At 42.2% G+C, this 23,659-nt stretch overlaps 2 protein-coding genes across 4 annotated transcripts; both read right to left on the bottom strand.

Moving 5' to 3' along the window:
- Positions 1–5,083: 5,083 nt before the first annotated feature.
- SLC35A4 (solute carrier family 35 member A4) lies at positions 5,084–21,879 on the bottom strand. Of its 3 annotated transcripts, none has more exons than XM_033927835.1 (3): positions 21,739–21,879; positions 16,722–16,820; positions 5,084–8,276 (listed from the first exon to the last, which is right to left on the bottom strand). In XM_033927835.1, exon 3 carries the CDS (start codon positions 7,173–7,175, stop codon positions 6,210–6,212), a length of 966 nt encoding a protein of 321 aa, XP_033783726.1. In that variant the 5' UTR covers positions 7,176–8,276; positions 16,722–16,820; positions 21,739–21,879; the 3' UTR covers positions 5,084–6,209. The 3 variants fall into 3 exon arrangements, with proteins under 3 accessions (XP_033783726.1, XP_033783727.1, XP_033783728.1); XM_033927836.1 differs by lacking the exon at positions 21,739–21,879 and adding an exon at positions 21,457–21,697; XM_033927837.1 differs by lacking the exon at positions 21,739–21,879 and adding an exon at positions 21,525–21,697.
- Positions 8,079–21,753, bottom strand: LOC117351845 (SLC35A4 upstream open reading frame protein-like). The gene is made up of 3 exons (XM_033927694.1): positions 21,739–21,753; positions 16,722–16,820; positions 8,079–8,276 (listed from the first exon to the last, which is right to left on the bottom strand). The coding sequence occupies exons 1-3, from the start codon at positions 21,751–21,753 to the stop codon at positions 8,079–8,081; spliced, it is 312 nt and encodes a 103-aa protein (XP_033783585.1).
- Positions 21,880–23,659: the final 1,780 nt, after the last annotated feature.

The raw sequence follows: 23,659 nt of genomic DNA, 5'->3' as shown, positions 1-23,659 counted from the left end.
ATCTAGTTCATAGTATTTCATTATAAAGTACAGGTAATTTCCAAAATAGCCTGGTGTTCTGAGAAATAAATGAAGATTGGACTAATGACACAGAATTGCTCTTATTTACCTCTTTATTTGGTATAGTGAATTTTAAGAGAATTTTTCAACAGTTTAATCAGGAACTAAGCAAGAAGAATGATCAAATACAACCCAGTGGACAGGTACTGTCACAATTCCGGTACTCTAGAGTAAAACAAAAGCAGCACTCCCCTAAATGAAGTAATGAAAACTTTGCAAGTTTACTGAAGTTTCAAATATTCAACACACATACCGTATTTACACTTCTCCCTCCGTATCCACAGGGGTTAGGGGCAGAGCCGGCCCGCGAATACTGAAAAACCGCAAATAATATTCAGGCTGGCTCTGACCCATCCCCCTGCTTCCCCCAGCATCCCTTAATCCTTACCTGGTGGTCTAGCGGATTTTCAGGGCAGGAGCGATCTTCCTACGCTCCTGCCCCGTGCAGATCACTCAGAGGAAATGGCTGCCGTGAGCTACCATCGTAGTCTCGAGAGACTACGGGAGCTCAAGGTAGCCACTTCCTACGAGTGATCTGGACGGGGCAGGAGCATAGGAAGATCACTCCTGCCCCGAAAACCCGGTAGACCACCAGGTAAGGCTTAAGGGGGGGGTCTAAGAGGGCTTAAAAATAGCCCGAAAAATGAAAATGGATTAAAAAAAAAAAAAAATCGTGAATAACCGAATCCGTGGATGCTGAAACCGCGGATTCGGAGGGAGAAGTGTATACTTCCACTGGAGATAGCACAGTATATAGGCAGATTTTACTTGGAGAACAGGAAAATAAGTGTATTATCATCAATTAATCAGCTTATTTAAAATGTATCCCTTGGTGAAATCATACTAAATTTGAAACAATACTGAAACTAATATTCCAAAATACGCTCCAATGTGCTCCTTCAGAAACCGATTACTGAGCCCAATTCTAAAAACAGCTCCCTAAGTTAGGCGGTGGTAGGAACCCTACCCCCACCTAACTTAATTGGTTTAATTGGCACACTAATTGGCTGGGTCAATTAAAAAGCCATTCAAACAACAGAGAAGCCTAAGGCCGCCTCCAAAAAGAGAACCGTTACCATGCTTACGGAACCGTCTTATGGTGCCTAATGCCACTGTAGGTGTGGCTAACACCAGAGGTGGACTTAGGCATTGTAAGGTGACTCCGTGGCTGTGATTCTTGTGAAAGGTAGGTGCCGGAAATGTAGAGCTTCAACACTCAGGGGGAAAGGGGATTGGGACTCGTTTACTGCCTTTTTGTAGTTATACAATCACTCAATGTGATTTACATACAGGTACTTCAAGCATTTTCCCCAACTGTCCTGGTGGGCTCACAATCTATCTATAGCTAATGTACCTGGGGCAGAGGATTAAGTGACTTGCCTAGGGTCACAAGGAGCAGCATGGGGTTTGAACCCACAACCTTGGAGTGTCAAGGCTGTAGCTCTAACCACTATGCCACACTCTCCTGGCCTACATTTCCAGCCACCTACATTTCATGCAACTGCGATTCTGTAAACAGCGCCGTTGTGCGACTGACATGCGATTGGCAGTTGTTTTTAAGGCGGCTGTCGATAATGATGCCGTTTTACAGAATCCGGGCCAGAACGGAAGAAAGGACTCAATTTACTAAGATGTTCTGTTGATACTGTTCGTGGTTCGATCATGCAACTTTGACAGCAAACGTATAGCATTTCTCATCAACACTTTGTAGAATGATTCAATCCTAAAAGAAAACAACTTGCCCTCCATTTTGCAAGTAAATTACATCTATAATGCAGGAGACGGCAGTTAGAAGGCACAACAGACCCTTGCAAGTACGTGGCTAGAATACAGGGGTTAGGTCAAAGCCTTATGACCCTAACCGGCATGCAGCGCAGCACTCATTACCACTAAGCATGAACTATAAATGGGTCATTCCAATAAATCCGCTCCATAATCATGGTGGATGCTCGCATAATGAGGCCTTATAAGCCCTTGCAGAATGGTGTTAAAAGGCTTTTATGAAGAGTTTTCTTGGCAGCATAGCTGCATTTTGCAGGGTGTGGATGAAAGGGAAAGGGTATGGGACTCGATATACCGCTTTTTTATGTGGTTTACATGGGGCAATGAAGTGTTAACCGACTTGCCCAGCGGGAAGAGCACTTATCTGGACTCTGTTAGCCGTTTTTCCACAACAGAATTAAAACTATGTAAGGCCACGCAATCTGAAAGAGCAGCCAAAAAAATTAATAAAGGAGGGCCCTTTAACTATTTCACACTAGCATATACTATAAATTGAATTAAATAGTCTCATGATTTTTTTTTTAATTCAACAAAAAGATCCAAAACAGATCTCAATCTACCAAAAATGGAGGAAAAAAGCCTCAGGAGGCACACAAAAAAATCTCTCTATAAATAATGTAACTCAGTACGTAATGCAATTGAATAAATATAAATAAACCATCACATCTTGTGGCCCGATGGGGACCAGTTTCACATACAAGCTTCTACAAGGGATCCAAGTACTGTGTCTTGATCAGATTTTATCAAAAAACTTTACAATGCCTCAACGAGGCAAGACACAGCACTTGGATCCCCTGAAGAAGCTTGCATGTGAAACGGGTCCCCGTCGGGCCACAAGATAAGTGATGGTTTATTATTTAAGGCTTTTTTCCTCCATTATTGGTAGATCGAGATTGGCAACCCCCCCATCCCCACCCCCAAACAAAACCACAGTATAAGAAAATACATTTCAAATGGAAGGCACATTGTAACAGCAAGCTGCCACTCTCACAGCAAGCACTCCAATTACTGAAATGCTCCTGTGATCAGCAGCCATGACTAAGGAAAAAAAATCTCAAAACTAGTTTATGTAACAGGCACCAAGAAAGGTAAAGCACTGTAACGCTTCCTATCCAAAACAAGTATTTCTGGATAAAAATCAAGAAGGCGCAGAAGGATAGCTATAATCAGCTAGTCAAATGGGAATAGCCTAGCAAACATTCTGTAGTAATTAGTTTTTGCTATGAAATATCATTTCAAATATTCACAGCCTGTGATTCTGCAATTCTTCTATCCACCAACAAAGAAAGGTTACTTTTCAGTGCTTTTACATACAAAGATGACAACACAGTACTTTGGATTACGAGCATAATCCGTTCCAGGAGCATGCTCGTAATCCAAAATGCTCGTTTATCAAAGCGAGTTTCCCCATAGGAAATAATGGAAACTCGCTTTGATAGGTTCCCCCCCCCCCCCCCGAGGCCAGCAGCGCTGCTCCCCCTCCCCCGAGAACCGGCATTGCTCCCCCCGAAGACCCCCCCGCGAACTGGCACCCTCCCCCCCGCGATCCGCAACCCCCCGCCGCCATCGGGCACCCCCCCGCCGCGACCTGAGGTCCCCCCAACCCACCCAAACCCTCTTCTTACTTTTCTGTAGCCTCCGCAGCGGCACCAGCACCAGCATGTCCTGTACGTGGTGCCGGTGCCTGAAGATCTGCTTCCTGTGCTGGGCCTTGAGAGTTCACGTTCGCAGGCCGGTTCGCAGGGGGGGGCGTTCGCAAATCGAAGCGTGCTCGGTTTCCGAGGTGCCGATTTTACATATGTTTTGCTCGTCTTGCAAAACACTTGCAAACCGGTGCACTCGTAAACCGAGGTACCACTGTATAAGCTTTTGCATGTCAGGTGAATGCAATTTTCCTTTTCAGCATAGATACGAGGGGCTGCTGAAAAGTTCTCCACCCAACCGACTTCCTAATTTTCAGGTGGAACTCTTGAGCCATCATGAAGTTTCTATTCCTGCAGAAGAAAACTCCAAAGGAAATCCATGAATATATGATGCAAACATTGAGTGACAAATGCCCATCATGCTCCACAGTGAACAAGTGGCATGCAAACTTACAGCGTGGAGATTTTGAGACCGAAGATGCAAAAAGGTCTGCAAGGTCTGAAATTGACCATTTCCATGACCTGATTTTGGCAGATCAGCAAATATTGGCTAAAGCAATTGCTGAGACACTACAGATAGCCAAGGAATGTGTTGGGAGTTTAACCCATGAGCAGCTGAGTATGCAGAAGCTGTTGGCCAAGCGGGTGACCAAATGTTTGAATGCTGAAGAGAAACAATGTCAAGTGGACATTTCCAAGTTGATTTTGCCCATTTCCAGTAAGCTGGTGCTAATTTTTGGAACTATTTACTATTGATAAAATATGGTTATACCGAGCCAAAACAGTCCATGCAATGGTGGCACTCAGGTTCATAGACAACCCCGTGAAAGACAAAGGCGCGCGCCGACAACTGAGCGCAAGATGGAGGCGCGCACCGAAGAAAATTACAGTTTTTAGGGGCTCCGACGGGGGTTTTTGTTGGGGAGCCCCCCCAGTTTACTTAATAGAGATTGCGCCGGCGTTGTAGGGGGGTTTGGGGGGTTGTAACCCTCCACATTTTACTGTAAACTTCACTTTTTCCCTAAAAACAGGGAAAAAGTGAAGTTTTCAGTAAAATGTGGGGGGTTACAACCCCCCAAACCCCCCCACAACGCGGCGCGATCTCTATTAAGTAAAGTGGGGGGGGGTTCCCCACCACACACCCCCGTCGGAGCCCTAAAAACAGTAATTTTCTGCAGCGCGTGCCTCCACACTGCGCTCAATTGTCTGCGCACGCCTTTGTCCCGGCGCGCTTTTGACCTGACACCGGACATTCAAGACCCAAAAGTCAGCAGGAAAGTTCATGGTAGAGGTCTGCACGGGAACGGGGATCGCGGGGGTCCCGCGGGAATCCCCCCCTAACCCATGGGACTCCCACAAGGACCCCCTTCTAGCCAACGGGACTCCCACGGGGATGGAAGGCTTTGGAAGTAGGGTTCATCCATATAATATAATGGATACGTCAGTTTTAGTAAAAGAGGGGGTTTATAAGTTAATTACCTGAACAGAAAACAAAAAAAGGGTTCCACCAAAGAGATTCCACAAAGAAAACAGCAGCGCAAACACAAAAGAAACCGTAGAATTGATGATCCTGTCAGAAGTAATTGCTGCTTTTTATGGGGATGGGCGGGGAGGATCCTGACGGGGACGGGTGGGGACGGAGAGGATCCTGGCGGGGATGGGCGGGATTTCTGTCCCCGCACAACTCTCTAGTTCATGGTCATAGTGTTTTGGGATCAGGAAGATGTTGCAATGACTAAGAGGCCAAACAGTTAAATGCAGAATACTACAGTAACTTGCTGTGCTGATTAAAGGAGGTACTGAAAGAAAAAAGGAGGGGGAAGCTGCGGATAGGAGTTCTCTTTTTGCAAGACAAATCCACCTGCTCACAAGGCTGACAAAAACAATGGATGTTTTGATGCAGTTGGGTTTTCAGTGCATAGAACCTACTCATCAGATCTTGCTCAATCCGACTATTTTCTCTTTCCAAACAATAAAGAGAGTTTGAAAGGGTGACAATTTTCAAGCAGTTTGGAGGCGATTGCAGCAGTGAAACAGTATTTCAGTGACCAGACATCAGAGTATATTTTGGAAGGGTTACAGAAACATCAGACACGATGTGCCAAGAGGTGTTGAATATTTGAAATAACTTGTAAGTTTCATGGCTCTACATCATTCCCCTTCTTGGTTGGGCTGAGAACTTTACAGCACCCCTCATATTTAACTATACAAAGTTTACCCTTTAACTGCACAAACATACAGAATAAGCTGGGGAAGAAAGTTCTTTGACCGATGTCTAATCTTGTAACTTTTTCTACCCATGCACCCACCCCCCTGCTTAAAAAGCAGCAGCAATTATACTTAAAAACAAATTAGTTTTAAAAAGTGTTAATAGTATCAGTAAAATGCAGGATACTGACTGTGGCCTTGTGTTATTAAATATGCACCATTAGTAAATGGAGAATAGGACCTGTGGTAAAAGAATGTGGGCCGATGGCATCAACGTGGCAGCCCACATTAGTAACACTAGGCCCGTATTTTGGTGCGCAGCAGAAAATAACTCAAATAAACAAGGTCAGATTTTGGCTCTAGCTGAACTTGAAAACCAGTGCATAATTTTTTTGTAGATAATTATGGCTGCATACATGTTGTATATTCAGGACTGAACCACTGTCAACGTTACATCTCATTACAAGGACACAATTAATCAAATACTAACAAATCAGAAACATCTTTCAAATGTACTTATTTGATCCCATAATACAGATAGACAGATAAACTAATTAGCAGGATAGCTAGGAAGAATAAACCAGTGAGCTGGAGGCCAAAAAGTAAAAATGAAAGAAGGCCATTAACGAGCAGGGAAGAGGAAATAATGAATAGCCTGGCGATATTACTACTGTGTTTCAAGACAAGCGACATAATCAAGCCATTCAAAGCCTGGCTGGCAATAATTACCAGCACCCAAAAGGAGAAGCCGTCAAAAAATCCAGCCCCGGGGCTATATGCTACATTTGCACCCAAGTTCAATACAATTCCAAAGGAGTACAAGAACAGATTTTGCACATTAAGTGGCACATTCTGTGTTTTTAGAATGAGCTCTGTATAAACAGCAGACAAGCCAGATATAAGGCAGTAAATGAAAACCATCCCAAATCCTGGCAGGGTGATATAAGGCTGCATGTTCGCAGCAGGATCCTGATGGTCCTGAAGTCCTCCGTAGGCATAGCACACGCCAGCTACTGTAAGTAGGAAGAGCGCAAACCATTTGCGGAGAGTCAGTCTTTGGTGCAGGAAGATGCTGTATAGCACAGCCGTAGTGCTGATCTTCAGATTGCTCAGGACTTGGTAGGTGCTGGGGTCCATGAACTGCTGTATGAGCACTACCAAGTTGTTATTTACCCCATATAGCAAAGCAGGAAGGGCAAAGGGTGCAGCAAGGTGCCACGACCAAGGTGCTTGAAATGAGTCCCGATCCCAGATAAGCATAAAGACAAAGGAAAGCACCAGCTTTGATGCTTCAATCAGAAGGACAACAGAAGAGGATCTGAAAGGGACCGTGCCATCAACTTTACAAAGAGTTATTAGAGGGCCGTGTGAACCATAAATTATTACAGAGAGCAAAAGCATCAGGCCCCAAAGCAGCCTTTTGCCCCGGTGCTTTACAAGGAGGGGCCCAGAGCTCTCAGATCTAATATTGTTAATAATCATTCTTAATGAGTATAACACAAGTAAACCAGAGGGCCGAGCCTACACTTCTCAGAGATGCAAAATCATTTTGTAATTATTCTTATCTTTTCAAACTGCTACACGTTTCCTGGAAAATACATTGATATAATTGGAAAGTACAAGTTTGCCATGTTAAGAGATAAGTTAGAAGAACAGGGCAATTCTAAATATCAAAACCCAAAAGGCAGAGTTGAAGACATTTCATTTTTCTGCCTGGTAACAGTGAGATTGCCATATAGTGGTGAAGCAATGAGGCTAGAACCCAAGCTGTAAAATCATGTTCAAATATGAAAAGTTAAGCAAAACTAACTCAGCAGCATCAGTGACTTCCAGTTCCAGCTATGCCCTCAGGAAGAATTAGTAACCCGTGCTTAAGAAAGATTTATAGGAGTAAGGGGGGGAAAAAAAAAAATCACCAACTGTGCCTTGCTTGGGGGTTTAGGATGCGTAAATTTAGTAATTTTTTTTTTAGGAAGGAATTCTGAGATTAGGGTCCAGAGAAGATGTATTTAGCTCTTTTCTCATATAACTAAAATGGAAAAAAAGCCTTTGTACATCTGACTCTCACTAAACTCCATGTGCAAATATGCACTACAGTACTAAAAGGACTTGGCTGAAGTTTCAGAGTAAAGGCAGATCAGAGAAAGGGGGAAGGTAGATACCTATACAAGTTTCTGTGAAACCAACAATATACCTATACCCTGATTAAAAAGTACCAAAACAGACCTGCTGAAAGTTCTTGCACCAATATTTTTTCCAGTTCATATAGCATAAAAATGTATACATATCGACCTTTATGAAAAGTACATAAGCCTATTTCTTCTTTCACTTTATATACTACTTATAACAGCTATTATATGGCCTCCTGGGACATTTTCTCTCAGTCTAGCCTGGTCCTTTTTTGAAAGATTCCAGATAGTCTCTAACTGTCTTTTCAACGTTGGGGACAGAATAGTTCTGAGCTGCATAGATCCCACTGCAGGTTCCGATCACAAATCCTAAAATTGCGGGAGACCTAAGTTTGGCCACGATAAAGCCAGCGAGAAATCCTTTCAGAAATGGAGACGACAGCAAGGATCCATCCTACAAGAAGCAAGATATAAAAAGTTAACAAGATTGCCATTTGCACAGTAATTCACAATAATCACATGAAATCAAAACATAAGTTTTATAATACACATTTTCTTTTTAATGCCTGTTAAGATTTTACACTTCCTCTTATATATCGGAAATAGATCTCTATCTCCCAATTCTTTTAACTTTACTGCTTGAAATGTAAAAAAGGTAAAATTACAGTATTTTTCGGTCTATAAGACACCTGCCCATAAGACACATCTACTTGTAGAAGAGGAAAAAAAAAAACAACAAAACTAAGGAGAAATTTAAAAAAAAAAAAAAATTTGGTTCAGAATTCAGTATTCTCCCTAGAAATTTTTTCCAGCCGGGTGGCATGAAAAAGTAGCCGGGCAGGATGGGGAAATTTGGTGGTGGGGAAAATTAAATGTGCGTTATTTTTATTAGTTAATTATTATTAATTATTTTCCAATGCTCAATATGACTTCCTTTTTTAAGGTTTGACACGTAGGCAGTGTTCCAGTAGCATTTAAGCCACCCTTGAAAAAAAAGTAATGCAGATCCTCTTATTCCGAATAACTACTGACCAGTATCAAACTTTCCATTTCTTTCAAAACTACCATACTTGAGAGTGGTATTCAACCAACTTCAAACTCATGTTGAATCAGTTAAAGCTTTGCATCCCCGGCAATCTGGTTTTTGTTTAAGACATAGCACAGAGACTGTAGTTCCTGCCTTAGGGCTCCTTATAAAAAGCTGCAATAGCAATTCTGTCACAGCAAATGCACTGAAGCCCATAGGAATTGAATGGACTTTGGTGCATTTGCCATGGGAGAATCACTACTATGGTTTGTAAACTCCATAGTCACCTAGACCAGTGCTTCTCAACATTTTCAAGCCAAGTACCCCCTAGACCAGTGCTTCTCAACATTTTCAAGCCAAGTACCCCCTAAGTCTAACAAATACCAACCAAGTATCCCAGCCCAAGCTCCGCCCCAGACCCCACCCCCATTATAATAGTACTAATTGTAATGCAATTTCTGCCATTCATTTTTCATGTACACACAATATCTTATTCATAATGGTAGCCAGAAAATTATAAAAACAACTCAAAGCACACTGTATGCAGAGAAAATGTTAATTTATCGTTTATATTTCAATCGGGAGCTGCCCCAACCTGACTAAAACCAGCCGCAAGAGAAGGAGTTGGTCGGGTGGGGGGAGCCCAACTCCACCCCCATCGGCACCTACGACGTTCCTTTTCTTCTTTTAACCCCCCCCCCAAAAAAAAAACAACCCAAATAACCTCCTACAACCGCACTCTCTAGAACTCCTACCTCCCATCGTACCCAATGAAGCCTACAACACAAAAACAAACGCAAACTATCCTAGTGAACATCCTACTCCTAACCAACTGGAAAGCAACAGCAAACAACATCTCCCCAATTCCAATTATTACAATGACTAAAAGAATTCACCACCCAACCAGGAGAACAACATTGGCAGGCACATAAATTACCAGACCTATGCACACCACACCATCACACCAACATGGGGAAGAAGACCGACAAATCCCTCCATGACCAAACCACATCCTCGCCCAAGACAACTCATCTATCCAAAAACAAAAAGCAGTGCACAAACAGAATACACAAAACTTGCATGTGCCTACATAAACATCAGAGCTCTAGGCCCTAAGACAGAACACATTAAACTGGATAGAAAATGAAAACTTGGACTGCCTATTCCTCATAGAAACCTGGCTTACATCAGACTCAGATCCCAGGATAACAGAAGTCTGCCCCAAGGGATACAAAATAACAGTGGTCTACAGAGAAAAAAAAGAGGAGGAGGTCTAGCCATCAGTCAAAAACTCCCTAAATCTGAATATACTAGCCCAAACGTCCACCCCTTACATGGATCTACTAGCCTGCCAACTCTCATGCACCGCACTAAAAGAATCCATAACTTGCATGCTCTGCTACATAACACCAGGGAACTGGAACACAGCCAGACCTGAATTTGAAGATTTTATATACCAAAATTCACTAACAGCAACTTAAAACCTAATCCTAGGAGACCTAAACTTCCCATCTCGAAGACCAATCCTCCAGACAAGTAGAAAACCTACTGTCATTCCTCAAAACCCTAACATACAAGATTTTAGACCCACAAATCACACATGAAAAAGGTCACCAACTAGACATAGCAGTCTTCATGACCCAACAGCCCTTACTACCAGAGATTCAAACATCAAATGGAAAATGGTCTAGATCCCTCTGGTCAGACCACTACACATATTCCTTCAACCTCAACTGGGCCAAAGACAAAACCAAACCAAAACCTCAAAGATCAACCTACAACTCTCGTAAATACATCGATCCCTCCAAATTCTGGACTAAAACAGATGCAGCAATCCAAGAATGCAACTCCAAGGACTTCATCTCACAATGGTGCAAGCTAAGCACAGCTACCCTAGATGAGCTAGCCCCAATACAAACAAAAATCAATGCAGACGAATAGAAAGGAAATGGAGAAAGAATAACCAAGAACCCACGAAAACAGCATGGAAAAAACTAAACCAACAATATAAACTGAAACTAAAAGAAAAACAAACTACTCCAACCTAATAGGCAAAGAAACCCAAGACACAAAAAAATTATTCTTAATATTAAAAGAACTCACAGACATCAAACCCTATCTGGCCAACAACGGAATCCCTCCCCCCTCAGCTACACTTTTAGCAGAATACTTTAAAAACAAAATCACAACTGCCAGGACCACCTTCTCCGGAAAATCACAATGCCCCCCACAGAAAAAGATTCAGCTGTGGCAGATAGAACCTGGTCCCACTTCCCCACAATGCAATGGTCTGACCTAAACAAACTCTACAAATAATACAGCCACGCAACCTGCGATCTCAACCACTGACCACCATACCTAAGACCCTAAAGGAGCAACAGATCAACCATCCAATTACAGACCCTAAGCCTCAATACTTACTACTCTATGATAAAACTAATGGAAGGCCTGGTAGCCAAACTCCTCACCAACTACCTAGAAGACCACAACATACTCCATCCTACACAATCAGGCTTCAGAACCAACTACAGCAAAGAGACTCTACTAGGTTCCCTCCTGGACACAGCTAGACAACACCTCAGCACAAGTAAAAAAAATGCCGATTATACAGCTGGATCTCACTGCAGCATTTGACCTGGTGGACCACAACATCTTATTACAAATACTAGAAACAATAGGAATCACACACATGGTTTCAAGGCTTCCTACAATCAAGAACCTAGAGTCAAGTTGAACAAAGAAAAATCAGAACCATGGTCCAACCCCTGCGGCGTACCCCAAGGATCTCCACTATCCCCAACTCTCTTCAATCTCTACACTGCATCCCTCGGCACCTGCCTGGACAAATTAGGCTTAACTTCCTATAGCTATGCAGATGACATCACCATTCTCCTTCCTTTTGCCCAACCAACGTCCTCCATGACAGACACTCTACACAGGACACTTGAAACAGTTGCAACATGGATGAATAATCACAAACAAACTGAACCCAGAAAAGACAAAATTCATTCTCCTCGAAAATAATAAAACCCCAACTATAACAAATCTAGATATAAACTCAATCACATACCCTATACAACCCACTCTAAAACTTCTAGGAATGACAATTGACAGATGCTGTACCATGCAACCACAAATCAACAAAACAATACAAAAATCATTTGGGGTCATGAGAAACTTAAAGACAGGTTCGAAAATTCTTCAACAGAACACAATTCTAGCTTTTGGTCCAGTCCCTAGTCCTAGGTCTTCTAGACTACTGCAACATACTTTATTTCCCCTGCCCCACAAGCATGATAAAACAACTACAAACTGTTCAAAACACGGTGCTAAGACATATCTATTCACTGAGGAAACACGACCACATCACAGCGGCATACCTAGATTCACACTGGCTCCCAATACAAGCAAGAGTACAATTCAAATTCTACTGCCTACTATTTAAAACCATAAACGGAGACAGCCCAGCCTACCTAAACAACCACCTAATCCAAACTACCTCAACCAGACACAGGAGAACGCACAAACCGTTCACTCATCCCCCAATCAGAGACGTCAAACGAAAAAAACTATGACAGCCTTCTAGCCACTCAAGCAACAAAACTAGATTACCGACTCTCCAATTTACTGATAACGACTACAGACTACAAATCGTTTAGAAAAGAAATAAAACCCATCCTATTCAAGACATCCTTGAAGACAAACTAACACCGCAAAACTCAGCCCAATTCTCTGTAGGAAATCGCTCTACTATTCAATTCCTCTGAAAATAGCCAGATAACTTCTTTTGTAATCCGCCTTGAACCGGAAGGTATTGGCGGAATAGAAATCACTAATGTAATGTAATGTTTCCTAAAATCATCCCAATCAGGATCAGCAAAAATACCCCACTCTAGATTGACATAATAGGAGTCAGTTAATAAAGGTAGGAAATCATGTTTCTTGCTTACAACCAATGAACAAGATGATCGTAAATTATCAATTTTCTTGCTAAAATAGCTTGCTAGATCTGCCGAATGTGGGGGACTTACTTGAGCTGACTGTGAAAGGGAGTTGATTTCAAAAATGTTAGTAACAATTTTAAAGAATTCTTTAGTATTAGTTCCAGTTATACTGGTCAGACCACAATGGTCAGACCACACTTGGAATACTGCGTCCAACATTGGTCTCCCTACCTAAAGAAGGATATAAAACTGCTGGAGAGGGTGCAGAGACGAGCAACAAAACTGGTGAATGGTATGGAGAAACTGGAATACGAGGACAGACTTATAACACTAGGATTATTCTCCCTTGAGAAAAGGAGACTGCGTGGGGATATGATCGAGACCTTCAAAATACTGAAAGGAATCGACAAAATAGAGCAGAGAAGATTATTTACATTGTCCAATTTGACACGGACTAGAGGACATGTAATGAAGCTAAGGGGGGACAGGTTCAGGACAAATGTCAGGAAGTTCTGCTTCACTCAGAGAGTGGTTGACACCTGGAATGCCCTCCCAGATGAGATTATTGCGGAATCGACCGTCCTAGGCTTCAAGAGCAAACTAGATGCATATCTCCTTAAGAGAGGCATGTAAGGATATGGTGGACTATAAATTACGACAGGTGTACACCTGGCAGGGCCTCCGCGTGTGCGGATCGCCGGACTTGATGGACCGAAGGTCTGATCCGGAGATGGCATTTCTTATGTTCTTATGTTCTTATGATTTTTTAAGAATAAAATGTCTTACGTTTTACTTTAATTGTTTATAGGAATAGACCTCTTTCCTCCAAGAAACTCGGTCATTTTGATTCCCTGATTTTAACCAAACTTGTTCCAATTTTCTACTTTACATTTTAAGGCCAGGAGCTCATCATCAAACCACTGTTTAGATTTGCAAAAATGTTTCTTAATGAAATGTTGTTTTTGTTTAGGAGCTAATTTATTTAAAATAGCTGAACTGATATTTTCCCAATGTGATTCAAACTCTTTAGGAGAGTCTGGACCTTGGATTTGTTCAGAAGGAAGATGGATCAAAATGTATTCTTGAAATTATTTCCCTTTTTTGAGATAGTGATCGCTTAATTGCTTTCTGACTCCATCTAAGATTAAAATAATAAATAAAATGATCTGACCATATATTTGGGCTCCATAAACATTACATTACATTAGTGATTTATATTCCGCTTGTGCCTTGCGGTTCTAAGCGGATTACAATTTATAAGACTGGACATTTCCAGTAGCGGTGCAGTACATAGATTCAAGAATGTGTCAAGATACAATTGTTAATCTGGGTTTTTCGGAGGAACTTGAAAGCTAATAGTAGATTGTGATAAGTTGTTGTTGTGATGAGTAGATATAATAAAGTCAGGATTCTGGTAGGTTGTTGTGATGAATAGAAATAATAAAAGTCAGGGTTCTGATGTATTGCTATGGTGGTGATGGTGGTGGTCATGAGAGTATTTTCTATTGTTGTTGAGGGGTTATGATGATGGGAAGTGTTTTTTGAAGAGATAAGTTTTGATTTCTTTTCGGAATATTTTGATGTCTGTTGAATTTATCAGTAGATTGTTGATGGTGGGATCAACCATTGGTTAATGAAATAGATGGATCAAGGATTTCTTTAATGGAAAAGATCACTAAATCCAAATGATGGCCCTTCTCATGAGATTGAGAAAATTCAGGAATATTAAAGATAGAAAGGTAATAAGGTCCGTTTTATCTGGGGAATCTTCCTCTAAGTGTAAATTGATATCCCAAGTACAAGACTATAGGAAGAAGAAGTAGAATTATGTACTACAAATTCTTGGAAGTTATTCCTTGCCTTCAACCAACTTCCAGGGGGAACATAAAATAAAATACAAGAGAGGGAGCCTGATAAATCTTTTCTACTTATTCTGCAGGATATTATCTCTAGGGAATTAGTAAGTCTAGATTTCAAAAAGGTAAATTCAAAATTATCCTGCAGAATACAGTGTAGTCTCCTGCCGCTGACCTCACTCTGCTGCGATCTGCCCATCGCTAACCCAGCCCAGAGACAAGCAGAAACTAGGCAGCTGAGCACAGAGCCGAGTCTCCCTCCAAAACACCCACAGGCCCCATGCAATCAGAATGCGCAGAACATTAACAACTCAGGAGAAAGACCCTACCGAGCCCGACTGCTGCGACAACGGCTGCCCTAAGACTGCCGACGCGTTTGACTCCAACACACCAGAGGCCGCACCAAACGTTGACTAAATTCATCCCCGGGGAGAAAGCCATGAACGCTGCAGCGCACCCTACAGCGTATAAGAATATGTGCATGCATCCTGCGCTTGGAAAATAAGCAACTCCTTACCACCATATCAATCACACCCCCGGAGCACTCAGAACAATTAAATCAATGTGGTCTGAAAGATATCCGCCGCTTACCCCAGCACAAACTCTGTTAACTACTTTGGCAGTCCTACAAAGCCCAGCGAGCTATAAATAAAATTCCACCCCTGCAATGCTAAACCCGTACAAACACTCGCACAATGATACTCACATTGCTGCCCATTCCAATCGAATCAACTTTGCTACCCATTCCAATCAAATCAACTTCGTTGTTAGGGCCAGCAGCTGCAGGAACTCAGCACTGGCAGGGCAGAATCCAGATAGCAAACACGGTCTCACTTTTTTTTTTATGGGAAAGACCAATAGAGACACCTCAATCACCGGAGGGAGGGTGGGGAAGGGAGCTGGGGGGGGCCCAGATGTTGCCCCTAAAGTTGGCACCATTTATCCAACACCCCAAACTCTACTGAAACTGAAGCAACAGGGGAAGATAGCCTTTTTCTTTTTCCCAGGAGCTAGAAGAATAGCAGCCATCCAACCTGCTGGAGATAGAGTATACTAATTGGCCAGAAGAGGTTCCATCCAAGATATACACCTGCAAATCAGTTTTCTATCTCCACCTGCTGGCAGATGTGTGTTATCCTGCTAGTCTCTGGATTCATCTGCTGCTGTTGCTAAGGAAGCATCCCTTTTATTAGGTCACTGACAAGTATACTGCATCAGGCAGTATAAGATCTATTAGTTAAGAGGAAATCAAGCAAGGGAAAAGCAGAAAGCTAAAGACTCACAGGATTGAGAGATTGTATCTTAGTCTAAAACAATCCTGTGTCAGAACAGTACAACATAGTCAATGTAGGACACTGGCTGTAGAACAGCTTGTGTAATTAAATCTGCCATCACTTGCCAATAGTCAAATAGGTTCTTAACAAATAATTCCAGAAGGTTTGTATATCATAAGAACGGCGGCAGGCATATGATGAAGCTACTAAGTAGTAGATTTAAAAGAAACCAGAGAAAATATTTCTTCACACAAAGGGTAATTAAACTCTGGCATTCATTGCTGGAGAATGTGATGAAATCAGCTTAGCAGGGTTTTAAAAAGGTTTAGATAATTTCCTACAAGAGAAGTCCTTAGGCCATTGTTGAGATGGCTCAGGGAAATCCACTGCTTATTCCCAAGATAAGCAACATAGAATCTGTTTTGCTACTTGGGATCTAGTTTGGTGCTTGGGACCTATTGGCCACTGTTGGAAACAGGATGGGCTTGATGGACCTTCGGTCTGTCCCAGTATGGCAATTCTTATGTACTTTTTCTGTCCCTTGTGGGCTCTTAATGTAAGCTTTTTTACCTGGGATAATGGAGGGTTCAATGACTTGCACAGAGTCACGAGGAGCTGCAGTGGGAATTGAACCCCATTCTCCCAGTTCCCAGCCCACTGGGCTAAAGGCCTAGCTCATTAAGCTATTTCCTCCAAACATACAGCAAAAACGCAACTGTATGACAATTAAAACATAAAACAATGAATATATAAAGTGATAAACATACTTAAGGTAAATGTCTCTCCTATGTTCCTTACCTGCGCCACTCCAGTTTTTACCTCTTCTTCCACTCTGCGTTGTAAACCTTCCAGTTGATTCTTTAGAAAAGCCAGGTCCCTCAGATTTGATGTGGACTTCTACAAAATGAAATTATCAAATTACTCAAAACAAGGTACTTTTTAGCTATTTTTGCACTGTTCAAAGTAGCACTGTAATGGAAAAAGCCTAAAATCTGGATTGGAATTCTTCCATCAAATATTTCAGTCACAAAAAGCTAAATAATCATTTTACCTTACAAAAAACCCCAATTAATTTTTCTTAACCAGAGATGTATTTTCACTCTCCTAAGCTTTGGTAACATGAATCTAAGAACTTTTTTACTGGAAAAGGTGAACACTTAAGGACGACAACAGACAGCACTTTTTCTTCAACAAGTGTATGCTCAAAAGTAAGCCAAGTACCTATCTGTAATCTAAGAATTACTCTCCATTGTAATATTGGACTTCTGCACAGCCCTTCCAGGATCCCCAATATTTCAGAGGCAAAATGCAGTTAATTTCAGAGATACCAAACAAAACATGTCCTCCCCCTCAAAAAAAAAAAATCTGACCGAATGGACTTGTTTCCTTCTGTCACTGCAAGGCAGCATTCTAGTATCAAGGAGTTCAAATGAGGCCTGTAAACCACAAAAGCAATACTTTAACAAAGCAGCAAGGGGACAGATACCTATGAACCTCCAGTTCTTCTGATACTGGATATTTGGGTAAGATATAAAACCAGAAACAAATGGCAGTGCAATCATCATCCAGAGGAGGAAAAATAAGTGATGAAACTCATGCTCTACTAACAAAGGCAAAAGCTGTGAAGGCAGATTAGGAAATTTACTCTATGAATGTTAGATACGAGTTGTGAAATGCATTCAGACCTTACAAGAAAGGTGGAAAGAAGGCAGTTTTATTCGGGAAGGAGCTCACTTTATTGTGGTTACACATTCAAAGCGGTTTACAGATAGACAGGTACTTATTTTGTCCAAAAGAAAAAATAAGTGAAAATTGTTGAAAAAAATGCAAGAAATATCTGTGTAGGTAAACATTATTGCGAGAGGAGCCACCGCCGCGTCTTTCAACAAAAATACACGACTTCTAGGCTCAGCGGAAAAATTTGAACTGGAGACCACGAGGGGGAGATGCACCCTCTAGTGGAGCAGGAAGGCACGCATGCGTGGAGCAGCAGAGCAAACTTAAAATCTTCAATCAAGTTTGCTTGAAAAAGCTGTCCGCATCGGGGCTCCGTAGATGACGTCACCCACATGTGAGAATATCATGCCTGCTTGTCCTGGGCTAAAATACAATACGGCAGGGAGCAGGCCAGATCTAGCAACAGGACGAAAAACAACCCTAAACAGAACCCATTCCATGCAATACCTTGAGATTCAGCATCACTCTAGCCCCTACCAGCAGCCAATATCTAATAGAATAAAACGGTAGCCGCACATGCGCACTCCTACCTGCGGGGGGCCTACAGCACATGGAAAACGGAATACGCAGGAGGGAGTGCGCATGCGCGGCTAGCGTTTTATTATATTAGATTCCTAACTTGAGGAATACAGGAAACAAAATACATCAGCTAGAGCAGTGTCTCTCAAACTGTGTGCCATGGCACAGTGGTATGCCCCAAAGAGATTCCGGATGTGCCATGAGAGATTCCAGAATTTTATTTTTAAAAATTCCCTTCATAAGTATAGACTAGAATAATTACACGTATGTCACGTACACTTGTACTCTTGAAAGAGTATGCCAATGTTATTAGCATCTGTGTGCATAAGGATACCACCGCCCAGGCAAGCATCATTCTTTGACGTAATTGGTCCTTGAAAATTAACAATTGTAACTACTTTAGTGTCACCGTTGTTTTAATTACCCATACATAGCTTAAAGAACTTTAAATAATTCTCAAATTTATTTTGTTGGTTTTGCAATTTTATAATTTCAATTATAGTGTGCCGCAAAAAACATTTGAGAGACACTGAGCTAGAGAAAGGAGACTCCACAGTTCTAGACTGGTTCTCAAAATTCTTACGTTCCCGTTCTTACACCGTTAACATGAACGGCACCTCATCCTCCCCCTGGAAACCGACATGTGGAGTCCCGCAAGGTTCACCTCTATCTCCTATTCTTTTCAATATCTATATGTCCTCTCTGAAACTCCTCCATCTATCCCCCCTTGAAACACTTTACACTTATGCTGATGACATCCTTGTCCTCCTCGAGACTGACTCGAACCTCACTAACCTCTCCGAGAACATATCCTCATGTATATCGAACCTCCAAAACTGGGCCCCCACTGTTCCAATGAAACTAAACGAGTCCAAAACAAAACTACTTTGGCTCGGTCCAATATTAGACCATTTACCCACCTCCATTCCACTGTCCTCCGACACCACACTACAGCTTGAGTTCTCAAGCAAAGTTCTGGGCATCATCGTGGACTCCTCACTATACTTCAATGACCACCTCCACTCCCTGGTAAAAAAAATGCTTCTCTAGCCTTCATATGCTGAGGAAAGTGAGATCCTGTTTCCATCAAAAACACTTTGCCGTCCTTGTACAATCCATCATCCTCTCCACATTAGACTATTGCAACTCTATCTACTTAAGCCTAACTAAGAAAAGCCTCCTCAGACTCCAGCAGATTCAGAATGCTGCGGCTAAGCTTATTTTCACAAAAAGTAAATTTGATCACGTCTCACCACTTCTGTCCAAGCTTCACTGGCTTCCAATAATCTCCAGGGTCCATTTCAAATGTGCCTGCCTAACTTTCAAGATCCTTCACGGCATTCTTCCTCCCGTTATTCTACTATCTTGGAATTCCTCTAATCCCAATTCCACCAGATCCTCCCAAAAATTAAAACTATCCTTCCCGTCTATAAAAGGTATATCCCATGCTGGAAAACTAGGGACATCCCTCCCCTTTAGAATCACTGAGCCCTGGAACAACCTTTCATCCCCTCTCCAAAATTTGAGCTCCCTCCAATTCTTCCGAAAACATCTGAAAACTTGGCTTTTCTCAAAAATGTAACACCTCCCCCCTTCTCTGGAACCCTAAACCCTCTATTCCTCCTTTACTCTTACTCCAGAACCATCCTTTGGAGTTCCATTCTATCTTAGTCCTGTAAACCATGCCGAGCTCTACGATCATGGAGAAGATGCGGTATACAAACCTAAGGTTTAGTTTAGTTTAGATTGTCCTTCTAAAATCAGCACATTATAACTCCAAAAGGGGTAAGATCTGGAGATCAAAGAGTGAGTGAAAAAATACATTTGCACGTATCAAAGACTTGGAAGGATACGAGGACGTGCTGAAAAGTTCTCAGCCCAACCAACCAACTTCCTAAATTCTGAGAATTATTTTGCCACTGTAGCTAAAAAAGTATTATTTTATTTTGTTAAGTGAAAATTTACAGAAACAAAATTCTATGTTTTGACATTGTTTCAGATCATTGATTGAACCACATCACTCTCTTCTTAGTTGGGTTGAGACTTTTCAGTACCCCCCTCATATAAGAACATAAGAGGTTGCCTCCGCTGAGGCAGACCAGAGGTCCATCTCACCCAGCGGTCCACTCGCGCGGCAGCCCATTGCCTGAGCAGTGGTCCCTGTCTAGCTCTATAGCCTATCTCTACTCCTATTCCTGTAACTTACCTCTACTCCTATCCCTACAACCCATATCTACACCTATATATACCCCTCAATCCCTTTGTCCTCTAGGAACCTATCCAAACCTTCTTTGAAGCCCTGTACAGTGCTCCTGTCTATCACAGCCTCTGGAAGCATATTCCATGTATCCACTACCCTCTGGGTGAAGTAGAACTTCCTAGCGTTCCTAGCTGTCCTATAACCTAATAAGTCTGTGCAAGTTGTAGCACCAATTATCAGGGCTGAGATTTTCAGCACTGGTGCTACTGCTCAAATCCCTTTATTCTCATCAAGTATCAAAATTAGGGCTTTATTGAACATTCATATTTGATTTGTATCTGGCCAAAGATTGATTTTAAATTGGAATAAGCTAAGGTTCTACCGTGCTAAACTTTACTGAACTAAACACTTGATCTCTGATTTCAAGTTGCTTCTTTTATTATTTGTTATGTTAATGTTCATGATTTGTATTCAGCCAAATAATACTTTCCATGATTCATATTTGGCCAAATAGTAAAATATGCTATTCAGTCAAGGCTAAACTAGAGTCTGGGGACAAAGGAGTAGCCTAAAACAGTATTTCTCACGTTGGTTCTGGAATACCCCCCTTGCCAGTCAGGTTTTCAGGATATCTATAATGAATAAGCATGAGATTGGTTTGCATTAGAGAATGACACGGTGACAAAATTCATCACCGTTCCCGCGGATAACCGCAGGAAACCATCTTCATGTCATTCTTTAAGGAGAGAGGGAAGAATCAGAGTATAATTGGGCACAATCACTGACCCGCAAGCTTTGCTTTGAAGAATGCTGGAGTGGAAGGACCGAGGTTGAAATAGACACTAAAAAATGGCATGGGATTATTTCCCGCGGTTATCCGCGGGGACGGCGATGAATTTTGTCACCGTGTCATTCTCTAGTTTGCATACGTTGCCTCCATTCTATGCAAATCTTTTTCATGCATATTCATTGTGGATAGCCTGGAAAACCTGGCTGGCAAGGGGGTATTCCAGGACCGACCCGAGAAGACCAGTGGGCCCAGATTCCTTCAAATCCCACGGCAGCTTCTTGCCTCACCCCAACTAGGGCCGCCGTGAATCACTGCCAGCAGGGGCCAGAGAGAGAGAGAGAGAGAGAAAGGTTACCCCCTAGCACCCTTCCTCTGTTATCCCCACGCGCTTCCTTCCTGCAACCCGGAAGCCCTTTCCCGCGGTGCCTCCCAATCCCTTCCGGCGAGAAGCAGCCACCCGTTCCCCGCCTTAGGCGGAGCCGAAAATAGCCTCGGACCGGCCAAGGGACAGGAGCCGTCGCTCCCGCCCCCCGCAAAGAGAAAACGCCGTGCCGACAAAGCTAACTCACCTTATCATCCCCCATGTTTCTTTCCCCGCGCAGGCGCACCAGCGGCACGTTCGGCCATCGATTGAGCTGGCTGAGGCAGCAGGGTCTGACCTTGTGCTCGGCAATCGGCTCTGCAGAATAATGAAAGCGACGCTCGGCGATTGGCTGCATCCAGGGCTGACGTCAATATCATGCTCTTGTATGATTTATGTACAGAATCAGCCAGCATCCGCATAATAAAGTGCGCTATTGTTGCATTCTGCGAAGGATACGTTCCCTAAATCATTAAGATTTCGTTTTTGGTGTTACAATTAAAGCGATTTAAACATATTGAATTCAGCCACTTGTCTCTCCCTGATGGGCTCACAAGCTTAATTATTAATTCTATTTTGATTTATTCCTGGGTTTCCTCATGGGCTGATTATTATTGTTCCAGCCTATCACAATATTTAAACCTCGGAAGCAAATCGCCCCACCTTTTTATCCCGTTTTAACAGATTTCTCAAATAATGGTGTTATTTAAAGCAGTGGTTCCCAACCCTCTCCTGGAGGACCACCAGGCCAGTCGGGTTTTCAGGACAGCCTTAATGAATATGCATGAGAGAGATCTGGATATAATAGAGGTGCCAGGCATGCAAATCTGCTCCATTCATATTCATTAGGGCTATCCTGAAAACCCGACTGGCCTGGGGGGTCTTCCAGGACAGGGTTGGGAACCACTGATTTAAAGCATACAATCAGTTACATGTTTGAGAAGAAACATTTGCAAAGGCTAACATGGTACACAGAAACGAGGTAGGGTTACCATATGGCTCACAGGAAAAGGAGGACAGATTCAGACATCGGGGTTTTACTTCTATTGAAAGCAAAGGAAGTGAAACCCGAATGTCTCTTTTCGTCCTCCTTTTTCTGGAGCCATATGGTAACCCTAATTTACCTACCTATAAGTAGCCATTTTAGGAAAAGACTTCAGTTAGTATAGATTGATTGTACAATGCAGTTTTCTCTACCCAAGAAGGCAATATATGTATATTTTATAAGGACCATAAATATACAGTACATCTGTTCAATGTCATGAATGCATAACTCCCAACTAAAATATCTTTGGACCTCAGGTATGTCTACTCGATGGTGGAGATTTATATACTTCTTCAAGAAACAAATCCCTTCTCTCCAGGGCCAAAATATATGTTTCTGAGGTCACTCACGGTGCATGCATGTTTTTAAAATGACTCACAAATTATAAATGTCACTGTATATACGCATATGTCATAGCTGTTTATAAATGGATGGTAGGTATATTTAGAACTCTTATACATGTATGTACTCAGAGCCAGATTGCCTAACAGGCACCGTTGTCGGCGGCTGCCGATCACGTGTCAATGACGTGACTGTGGCGATTATAGAATCGCACCAGCAGCAAAGATAGACACTGGAAATGTAGGCCAGGGTTTTCCAGCGTCTACGTTTGATATGAATTGTGCCTCTGTAGACACTTTAGGCTGCCTAACACCACTTCCGGCATTAGCTATGCCTACAGTGGCGTTAGACGGCCTAAAACACCTATGAAGGTGCAATTCTGGCACCAATTTTTTAGATGTCTTGAAACTCAGTTAAAAACATCATTTAAGCAGTGGGGTTTTTGGGGGGTGTTTTTTTTTTTTTTTTTACTGAGCTCAGGTGCTTAATAGCGCCTAAAAAAATCACAGTTCAGAGAATCTGGGCCTCAGTGTGTTACCACTGTTTCGTGGGGTATTCATGTTTATAAATTCCCCTTTGACTGTACTTACACATATTTTATACAAGGTTCAGTACTCACTGAGCCTTTTATAAAATATTGTTATACGTTTAAATGGGGTATATTTAGACATCTGTTTTTCCAACCTAAAAAACAAATACAAAATTATTCTCTTAAGCTCTACTAAAATAGGGATGTCAAACA

This window comes from Geotrypetes seraphini, chromosome 18, assembly GCF_902459505.1.
Source record: "Geotrypetes seraphini chromosome 18, aGeoSer1.1, whole genome shotgun sequence".
NCBI classification, from domain to species: Eukaryota; Metazoa; Chordata; class Amphibia; order Gymnophiona; family Dermophiidae; genus Geotrypetes; species Geotrypetes seraphini.
This window is presented reverse-complemented; position numbering and strand designations above follow the sequence as displayed.

Excerpts from the sequence above, each read along its gene's own strand:
- LOC117351845 (XM_033927694.1), bottom strand. Across the intron at positions 8,277-16,721 it reads TAAAAACTGGAGTGGCGCAG|GATGGATCCTTGCTGTCGTC; the intron begins GTAAGGAACATA and ends TGCTTCTTGTAG.
- SLC35A4 (XM_033927835.1), bottom strand. The coding sequence starts at position 7,175 with ATGATTATTAACAATATTAGATCTGAGAGCTCTGGGCCCCTCCTTGTA.